This window comes from Eumetopias jubatus, unplaced genomic scaffold (assembly GCF_037043125.1).
Source record: "Eumetopias jubatus isolate StellerSeaLion01/CBP00866 unplaced genomic scaffold, mEumJub1_p1.0 scaffold_5, whole genome shotgun sequence".
In the NCBI taxonomy this organism is placed as follows: Eukaryota; Metazoa; Chordata; class Mammalia; order Carnivora; family Otariidae; genus Eumetopias; species Eumetopias jubatus.
The window spans coordinates 53,279,152-53,289,779 of NW_028274811.1; the positions used below are offsets into that span (position 1 = coordinate 53,279,152).

The 10,628-nt window shown below is 43.2% G+C and overlaps 1 protein-coding gene across 3 annotated transcripts in view; it reads left to right on the top strand.

Moving 5' to 3' along the window:
- MCCC2 (methylcrotonyl-CoA carboxylase subunit 2) overlaps positions 1-9,893 on the top strand; it is a 66,375-nt gene extending 56,482 nt beyond the window's left edge. For 2 of the 3 annotated variants that reach the window (XM_028089648.2, XM_088023344.1), the window contains exons 14-17: positions 1,357-1,513; positions 2,352-2,466; positions 4,944-5,029; positions 7,784-9,893. In XM_028089648.2, coding sequence (XP_027945449.1) covers positions 1,357-1,513; positions 2,352-2,466; positions 4,944-5,029; positions 7,784-7,901 — 476 coding nt within the window. In that variant the 3' untranslated portion in view covers positions 7,902-9,893. Of the gene's footprint in view, positions 1-1,356; positions 1,514-2,351; positions 2,467-4,603; positions 4,775-4,943; positions 5,030-7,783 lie in introns of those variants that run through there. The other variant, XR_003607074.2, reaches the window with a different exon arrangement.
- The last annotated feature ends 735 nt before the right edge of the window (positions 9,894-10,628 follow it).

Here is a 10,628-nt window from a genome sequence, read left to right on the forward strand (position 1 = left end):
GGTATTTAGTTGGGTTGGGGGCAGAGAGCAGAGGTTGAGTTTGGTTTTGCAACCTTGCATTTGAGATACTTGGGTGACATTCATGGAGATAACATATATGCAGAGGGCAGTTGAATAAATCTTGAGCACAGAAGACATGTGTTAGCTGCAGGTGAAAATGTAGGCATCCTCAGAATATGTAGATGTTCTGTAAAGCTGTGGGAAGAGATGAGAGCACCCCTAGAGAAGAGAAGAGGGCTCAGGGACAGTCTTTGAGTAACTCTGATTTCTTCCACAGAGATGAGAGTAGAGGAAGGAAGGGAGCATGGTGATGTTGTTTTTAATGCTGGGAAGGATTGGAGAAAGACAAGTGAGGCGGCATAATCTTTTTCAAGGCAAAAATCTCTAGGGACTAGAGAGGCGGTGGGGTGCCGGGTGAGGGAGCAGAGCTTGAAGATGGCTGCTACGTGAGATGGCTACTGTGGAATGTTTCTGGGAGTTAAGACAAGGCAGAACGAGGCGCTGTGACCTATAGTGAGGGCCCTGCTCAGAGGGGTCCCAGGGAAGCCCATCGCGCCCGGCGAGGGTGAGGGCTGTCCTGTCAGTACCGCTGTAGCCGCAGCTTGTTCGGGCGTCTCCGAGGAACTGAGTGGAATCGGAGGACTCCATGGCTGGGGACTTGCAAAGCAAAAATAGTGGCAGTCAGGTGAGTGAGTGGATGGGTGGGCAGGGAGCCACATGAAGCCTGACTTGGGTTCTGTGACAGGAGGAGGAACGCGCCTGGAAGGCCCGGAAGGCCCAGAGTGACTGCAGAGCAGTTTCAGCAGAGCTGGGAGCTTGAGGCAGTCGAGGAATCCTGTAACTGTGGAAAATTCTTCTACCTTGCTATTGAGTCACTGGCAGGGGCTCTCAGCATCTAGGAAACATTCATCTTTATTTCCTCAGAGGTGTAAAGCAGCATTTCAGAAGGAGCAGTTTCTGTATTGAAGCAGGTCCGGGAGTACTGGAGGCCTCACAGTGGGGCTTGCCACAGCCCTTTTTCCTTAGCTTGCCGGGTCACGTTCTTTCATCACCAAGCCGCTGTTCTGAGAGAATTTCTTGAAGATAAGTTTCTTGCATCCTTATCTCACTTGAAGATCTTTGTGTGCATCCAGATGAACCATTCTAAGGAAAATTTTAGAAATGATTAAAAAATTATATTTTATCTTTTACAGCACACTTTTTTGGGGGATATATTTCATGTATAAATATTTCATTACAGTGAGAGGCCTTGTAGTAAAATAGAGTTGGTAAGATGTCCTTCAAATACCATGTTGGAATTGACTTCTGCACATAAATCCCATCATCCAGAGGCTTTTTTTCTTTCCTTTCTTGTAGGATTTATGGTTGGTAGAGAATATGAAGCTGAAGGAATTGCCAAGGATGGTGCCAAGATGGTGGCTGCTGTAGCCTGTGCCAAAGTGCCTAAGATAACTGTCATCATTGGGGGATCTTACGGGGCTGGAAACTATGGGATGTGTGGCAGAGCATATAGGTTGGTGGTTGTCGCGGTTTTCTCTGAAACAAAGAATCACACTTCAAGTATAATTATAAATGGTCAGTTCGTTACGGGTTTATTTGAAACACAGAATGACATTCGCAGATCTTGGTCAGTGATACCATAATTTGTATCATCTGGAGGAGTGAAATGAAGTGTAAGGCTAAACGTGCTACTTGGAAGAAATCCACAATGGGAATTAGGAAATATTTTGAAATGGCTGATGATAAAAATACTACATATCATAACTTATGTGATGCAGCTAAAGTCTTGCTTTGAGGAACGTGTGTAGTAGACGTAAATATATATATATGTTGGAAAAGAAGTAAGGCCGAAAATCAATGAGCCAGCTCAGGAAGTTCACAGAACAGCATATTAAACACAAGAAAAATAGAAAACAGGACATTATAAAGATAGAAGAATCAGGGAAGCCCAGAGTTGTTTTTGTTTAAAAAAGGTTAACAAATTTGATAATCTCCTAGTAAAACTAAAAAATAAAGCAGAAAGCCTTATTTTATATCAGGAATGGAAAACAGGACATGACCACAGATAATAAGGGGATATTTTGAATGTTTTTAACCCCAGTAAATTGAGATGAGATGAAAAATAAAATTGATCAGAACAGACATCACAATCACCTGGAGAACTTAGAAATTCTCCATTCAGGCCACACCTCTGGAGATTAGCCTGGGGTGCGTTCCGAGCCTGGTTTTCCCCTTTGTAATGCACAGCTAGAATGAAGAACCACTAATTTAGAAGGTAAACAGGCCTGTGAAGATTGCTGTGTTGTACGGTGAATTAACTTCATCATTTTTTCTTTTTTCTCTCCGCACAGCCCAAGATTCCTCTACCTATGGCCAAATGCTCGCATCTCAGTGATGGGAGGAGAGCAGGCAGCCAATGTGTTGGCCACAGTAGCAAAGGACCAAAGAGCACGTGAAGGGAAACAAGTAAATGCCATTTCTTCTGCCTCTCTGGGTTTGGCTTTTATCACTGAACACTCTGGAGGCAGGGAGCAGCGTGCTCAGAACCTCTCAGTGTTCGTGGGTCAGGGTCTCACCCCAGGGCCTGGCTTCATTTAGAAGATGCTGACTTTAAGAAATATCGACTTACATATGCTCTGTCTCTCTTCTTAGAGCCACTTTATTTGAGGTCCCTTCTTGTAATTTTTCTGAATCTCCAAGAAAACTCTTTAGAAACTGTGCCTGTGAGTGCCTGAGGCATAAAGATGTTTGGCTCTTAGTCATTTGCCATTAGTGAGATTTAAAGAAATGTGATTTACTTCTTTGATTTTATAACTGAAAGCAGCAGAATTTTGTTTTTTCAGTTTCTGTCTTAGATTGTCTTTGAGTGGGAGGGCGCAGTCATCTAATTGAGAAATGAGTAACATTATCCTGTGCATGGATAAATGAAGGAAAATGGAGAGGTCACTGGCAGCTTGATGAAAGGCAAATCAGCAAGGGGCTGCTTTTAGTTTTGCTGCATGTTAATAGGAGGTACTTTAAGGGATTATTATTTAGGTCTCGTCAGCAACATCAAACAAAAGGTACTGAGGACTCCACAGGGTACAGTGTGCTCCCGAGCACCTTAGAAAATTTACATGACTCAGAAAATGTGGTTCTTGCCCCTTGAGCTGACATTCTGGGGGCTGACAACACACAGTCTAAGGGTTGAGTGAACAACAAGGTAATTTATTAAGGCAGGTTCTTCACTGCAGGTTTTTAAAGTGGATTCTTTTGTTTGTGTCTCAGAGATTCTTTTGAAGTTTTGCATTAATTTTTTTTTTTGAGAGAGCACCCACGTGCATGAGTGGGTGGTGGGGAGCAGCGCAGTGGTGGTGATGGGGCAGAGGGAGAGAGAATCTCAGTAGGTTCCATGCTGAGTGTGGAGTCCGATTCAGGGCTCGATTCTATGACCCTGAGATCATGACCTGAGCCGAAATCAGGAGTGGGAGGCTTAACTGACTGAGCCACCCAGATGCCCCTTGACTAATTTTTGTTAGTTAGAACTTACAGCTATTTTGTGTAAGCACCAAGCCTTCAAATGATTGATGCATGTTCTTGGAATTGTTCAAGTGTGCTGTTTTATCATAACAGGGCATAACGTGGAGGAGGCCTTGCCTTGAAGGTTCTCATTCCTGCTATTTAGGGGTCATCTGGTCAACTGTCTAGTGGTGGGATGGGGATAAGATAAGCATGGAGGGTGGGCCCTAGCTCCCTGAATGCATCCCAAACATGCCCCACGTCCTCAGTTGTCTTTTCTAAGCAGCAGGAACTCTGCACACTTAAAATTAGGTTTCATATTCACTTCAGTACTGATTAGTATCGAAGCAAAATGAAAGGTTTATTTGTGTGTGTGTGTGTGTGTGTGATGGTGGGGGTATAAAGTCCATCTGATACATATTTTTTTAAAGATTTTATTTATTTAGAGAGGGAGGGAGTGGGTGTCGGGAGGGGCAGAGGGAGAGAATCCTCAAGCAGACTCCACGCTGAGCATGGGGCCCCACGTGGAGCTTAATCTTACAACCCTGAGACCAGGACCTGAGTCAAAATCAAGAATCAGATGCTTAAGCAGCTGAGCCAGCCAGGCGCCCCTCTACGTGATATTTTGAAGACTTATCTTAAACCGTAGCTCAGTAGTCTCTTATTAGATAGTTGTTGTTTGATTAATTTGACATACAAATCTATAGATCTGTCTCTTTTTATATATGAAAGGAAAGTACAGGATTTTAGTGGTTCTCCCTCCAAATTCTTGACATAAAATTATATTAAACTATGAATGTACATAAAAGAAGGTTGGATTTATTTATCATTTATCATTTGTTTTTGGTGTGAAATACTTTTTAAGTTGAAAATATTTTTCAGGGTTTCAAAATTAGTTTGCATAAAGATTTTTACAACTGAATCAATTATCACTTGTTTCTGGCAATACGGGTGGGCAAGCCACTAAATTTTTAATTAGGGAAAAATCTCTCTCAGCTGTTTGAACTTATTCAAGTTGTGGTTGTTGTTTTACCCCTTTAAGCTTTAAAATTTTTTGAATTTGGCCCTTTTGAATGAAAATTCCCTACTTGTCCACTTTCAACAGAAGCTGCTAAATGTAAGGTTGCCCTCTAACTACACTGTATAAGTCACATCCACTGTTGGAGCCTGCTAGAATATGTGATACCCTTGGTTCTGAAATTTACACTAAACAGCTTCAGGATGTTGTCTCTGATAAGGGAGATGTAATGATGCACTGATGGCTCTCAGGTCTCAGGTGAGATCTTGTGTGTGAAAGCGTCACTTGTAATCTCTATATATCGCTGTGCAGATGTTGGTTGTAACATCATTACTCGTGAAATGCTTGCCCCTTTTTTCTTGAGGTTCTCTTGAGTGGATCTGTTCTCTTATTGCAGTGGACTGACTCGTGGGCCTTTTTCTTTCAGTTCTCCAGTGCTGACGAAGCAGCCTTAAAAGAGCCCATCATTAAGAGGTTTGAAGAGGAAGGAGACCCTTACTACTCCAGTGCAAGGTGGGAGCCAAGGAATAACCACCTCCCTGATGGGTGCATCTGGGCTGTCAGGGCGGCAGCTTTCCAGAGATCTGGACAGTTGGGTTGGTCCAGCCTTCATGGGAACCACAAAGGAACGGTTGGACGCACTTAATTTCGTATTGTTCCGTCTATAATGGGAATGTCTGCTGAAACACCACCCCCTTCTCCCAGGCTGGGCTGTGCACCCACCACCATTGGTCTGATTCTGCAACCCTCCCTCCTCCTTCCTTGTCCCACTTACAGGTGAGGTGTCTGGGCCTACAGGGGCTGAAAAGTTTAAGAGTTAAGAGTTATCCTGGCTGTGTTTTTTTTAGGAATTCGTTCTTTTATAATGTTTTTCTTCAACATGGGGATTCCTGCCCTATCACTCTTTGATTCTTTCGTGTTTACCCATTTTACTCACGAGATTGGCTGGACACTGGTGGGCACTTCCTAACAAGCGTGCTTGTGCATTCAGAAGGTGATTGCTCACAGCCAGGGTCTGGGTGTCAACACCAAGTAATCATCCCACATGCCATTGCAGCTCTTGGTTCTGTTTGTTTCTTACACTGCTTAATGAGGTAATAAATTATCATGGCCTGCCCGGGCTGGAGGCTGGCTGGTGTGTGTGCATTAAGATCTCTGTTTTCAGCAACTTTAATGTCCTTCATTCGGAAGAATAATCTAAGCTTCCTATCTTCATCTTATCCCTTGGGCAGATGGAATAAAGAAAATAGCTATTTGTGTCTTTCAAAATTAGGTTATGCTGTGATTTATGTCATTTACTGGTGAAGGTAAGCTGGAGAGGAAGGAGAAAAGAAAATAAATTAGAATTCATTCAGTCATCTGAACACAACTTTTGTGGCAGGCGCTGCTCCTAGCACTGGGGGTACAAGGGCTGAACAGACTTATTTTCAAGAGCATATTTAATTTCAGAATGAAAATAACACCATTTGGCATCTTTAAAAGGCCCATTTCTCTTCTTGTTCATACGTATTTTCGCCAGCAAATTCGCAGGTATATTTCGTTGTGGGTCATTGATTCATTTAGTAAGACCAACGTATTTTATAGTCTTTGAGACCTAAATATGTTCTTGTTTACCATCACTTAAACAGACTTCTATAGTAGCCAGTAAAAGCAAAGAGGAAATAAAAAACCCTAAAAAAAAGGCTCAAGAGAAGATAATAAATTGTAAGCTCCCCTACAGCTTTTTGTTTCTCCGTAAGATTTTGAGTGAAATTCACAAGGACAGGTGAAATTAAACTTTGAAAAATAGTGTATCTTGTGTGAGCCATGAATAAGTTTTCCAGCCCTGGCTAAGTCATCTTTTGAGAAAGGCTGAATCCCTTATTATTTTCATGCTTACATTAGTAGTAGTATTTTAATGGACTGTACTCAAGGCAGGAGAGCAAATGGCCCAGATAGATTTATCTTTGGAAATAAATATTGTAAGACACCAAGGTTTTTCTGTTAATCTGAGAATGCTTAACCCTCCTGTTGAAACACTTGGTGGCAGGGGGACAGCAATTTTCTTTGAAAGATGAAAGGATTTTCAAGCCAATTTATGGTCCCTTCCTCAGGTTTAGTAAATCTCAGCTTAACAGTAAACTTCTGTGGTCTGTTTCGGCTCTGCCACGGTTGGACCTGTCTTTTCAGAGAGCTCTTTCATTATTCGCTGCTGTAACCTGTGTTTCTCCTAATCCCTCATCTTAGAGGTGCAGCCTGCCTGTTTTCTTCTGCTCACTTCTTTTTACAATCAGAACTTTTTCAGGCATTTGATCAGGGCCTCTTACCTGGAATCGTCATTTTCATGACCATCACAAAGGGGCTCTGGCTTTGCCGTGCTCGCTGGATACAGCTCGCTGCTGTAGGCTTCAGAAGGGAGTGTAATCAATTGACCTGGTTACGCGTGACAAGAGTGGCCTTTCCTTATTGGCTGTTGTTACGTCAGGGTCCCTGTTATGAATGTTTTATGAGCAAAGATTTGATTCATGGCCTGTTGATGTAAGTATGGTTTAATAATTGATGCTATTGTCCAGATACCGAAGGCAGTTTGTTTGAAGAAAGCCAAACTGCCGCCTACTAATGACCTTTAAAAAACAGTATTTCTCATTCGTTTTTCTTTATAAAATTGAGGTTGTCAGTGAAAAGCAAACACATTCCTACTTCAGAGTTTCTTTTGTAGGCAGCTTAAAGCAATTACTTATTTTCCTATTTTAGCAAAAAATAAAGAGCTTATATTGAAGGTATTTTATTAACCAAATGTAGTGAAGTGTCTTCCGTAATTGTCATCGTTTCTTGAAAGTTTGGGAGTTTGGGGGAATACACCTTTTCCGGTAGAGACTTTGGTTTGAGATTATTACCTGGGTTCATGGGCCTCTCTCCATATTAATAACAGGGACACATCAACTTGCACATTTGGATGTGGGCAGAAGAGGAACAGGAAACATTTTCCTGAAATACATAAAAATATGTTGAAATCAAGGATTATTCTGAGGTTTCTTGAAGCAGTTCCCAAAGCCATAAGCTCACTCTGACATTCTGTGAGGGCCTGGGATGAAAGTCCTGTCGTTTTTCTTTCTCTCTTTTCCCCTCCTTTGAATGTGGTTTTGGTTGTGAGAATGTAGCGTGCAGAAGCTCATCAGTCAGTCCCTCTAGGACCTGAGGAAAAACCTCAGCGTTTCTGGACATAAATTGTGTAAATGGTTGTTCGGTGATGGAATCCTAATAACTGATGTTTTGTTCTTTTATCAGGCTGTGGGATGATGGGATTATTGATCCAGTGGACACCAGACTGGTGCTGGGTCTCAGTCTTAGTGCGGCCCTCAACGCACCAATCCAGAAGACTGACTTTGGCATCTTCAGGATGTAACTGGAATATAAGGCGTCTTCCATGGGACATGTACCAAAAATTAATGTACTGGTAGCCTTAAAACTTTAGGCTTTTCCAACATGTGGCTATTACACTAAAATCCTCAACACAGTGCATTGTACTTTTCTACCTTAAAAAAAAATCAGTGAAGATATTTATTTGATGAACTTCAATTCCTTGTCCATCTTCTTAGAGAAATTTTTCTGTGGCTCCACTTTACCGCCCATAAAATGAAGAGAATAACTTACAGTTAGCCTTTCTAACCCACGTGTAGTATGAAAAGTTCCATAACCTATAAATCCCAGGTATGATTGAGATTATTCACAGAAAGTTGTTTTTCCACCGAAATGATTGCTTTGCTGATTATGCACGATGCTATTTTAACACACATAATTTTGAAAAGCATCTATTAACTTTGCCTTTCAGCCACCACCCTGCTCCTTCCTGTAACAGTCAGACTTGTTGCTGTCTGCACTCGGGGCTCTGTTTCCTCCCCATTCTCTCTTCATCCTACTCATCGGCTTCCACTGCCAACAGCCCTCTCCAAGGTTGGCCTCCATGTTGCTGAAGCCAGTGGGTTCTTTCTCGATGTTGCGAGACTGAATTTCCTGCGGCATTAAGAGCAGTCAGACACTTGTTCCTAGCAGTGCTATCCTTAGCTTCCAGACTGTAACTCTAGGTTTTCCACCAACCTCTTTGGCCCCTCTTGTTCCGTCTCCTTTGTCAGGCTCTGTTCCTCTACGCATTTCTCTCCCACTCCCTTCACCATTTGTTCTGATTTCTCATTAGTAAAACATGAATAGATTCTGATTCTGAAAGATACAAAAGTAACATGGAGGTGTCTCCTCATTCTTTTTGAAAAACTGTGGTAAAATATATATAACATAAAATGTACCATTTTAACCATTTTTAGCTGCACAGTTCTGCGGCATGAAGTCCATTCACACGGTCGTGCAACCATGGCCACCACCCAGCTCCAGAACTTTTCATCATTCCAAACTGAAACTCTGTTATGAATAGCCGCTTCCCATTCCCTCTCCCCCAGCCCCTGGCCCTCTCCTCATTCTTAAGTGTAGGCGTTTCTCATGGTTTGGTTTCTTCCCGCTGGGTCATTTCAGGCCTTATGGCTTCGGTGGCCATCTGAATGTGGATGATTCCTGCGTCGAGGCTGTTCTCCCTGAGCTCCAGACCCGTGTATCTAACGGGTCTACTGGACGTCTGCACGGATGGGATTATGGGAACCTCGGACTCAGTCATCAAGGGCTGTTGACTTTCCCTCCTGCCCTTTGGATTCCCCATTATTTCCGTCTTTCACCCCCACGGGCTTTACGAGTGGTCTCCCTGCATCCAGTCGTAGCTAGTACTGCTTCCCCATCACGGTGAGATGAAGGTGGCCATTCTAAGTGTGCATCTGGTCATGCTGCTCCTTTGCTGCCCCGTCTCACTGGTTCCCTGTCGAAGTGCCAGACCCCTCATGCTCTCCAGGACTGTGATCATCACATCCCCTCTTCTGCCTCATCTCCTTGACTCTTCCTCACGCTCGGTGCTCCAGCTGTTACAGATTTCTTGTTCCTTGAGCCTGTAGAGGCCTTCCCACCTTAGGGTCCACCACCCAAGGTTCCCTCTGCCTGTACCATCCTACCTTCCCTTAAACACTGACCTTTTTGTCTCTGTGACTTCCCTGGGCTGGGCTAGACACTAGGTGCTCTCGTAAAGCCCCAGCCACTTTCTTCTCTGTCTTATGTATTTATGAGAAACCTAAACATTTCTTTAATATTGCCCTCCTGCTAGAATGTAAGCTCTCTGAGAGCAAGGATGTCCTGTTTAGCCTGTAGCCGCAGGCCCTAGCACTTGTAGGTGCTTACATATTTGTTGAGTGAATGAGAAATCCATATTTTAATTGATGTCTTCAGACCACATTACAATTAAGTGGCTGATTATGTGATCTAATACAACTAACCAGTGCTTTCCTAATAAAATTAATATTTCAAACTTTGTATGTCATTTTCAACTTAGGCAGCATTTGGGGCACCTGGGTGGCTCAGTCGTTAAGCGTCTGCCTTCGGCTCAGGTCATGGTCCCAGGGTCCTGGGATCGAGCCCTGCATCGGGCTCCCTGCTCCGTGGGAAGCCTGCTTCTCCCTCTCCCACTCCCCCTGCTTGTGTTCCCTCTGTCGCCGTGTGTCTCTCTCTGTCAAGTAAATAAATAAAATCTTAAAAAAAAATTTAGGCAGCGTTTGTGTATCAGAAATCAGTTTAATTTTTTGAGATGTGTACAGATAAATGCTCACAGTTCAGAGGTGGGCTGCATTTTCAGAAGGATGTGGAATGAGGTCACTGAGAGGACATCCCCTCCCCTTGGAAGGTTCCCCCACACACTGTTCCTGTAGGGGGAGCCATTTCAAGAACATAGCCTTGAGAGAGGAAGGTGTTGAGACCATCTGAACCCAGTTAAGGCTTCTTTATAAACAAGATTCTGGGCCATGGGTGTGGAGATGATCTCGTGTTGTGGCGGATGCAGACCACGCTCAGAAGTGCATTCCCTCGCTCACCAACGTGGAGTGGCCGTCTCTCTCCCGTCCCTCCCTTGGCCTCCCTGTTCTGGGGCCAGTTTTTGAACCAACAAAGGGGACATGGTAAGCATTTTAAATGAGTAAATTATATTAAAGTTTCAGTTAAAATTTACATCCATGTCAGAAAACAAAAATTAAAAAAAAATCAAGTGTAG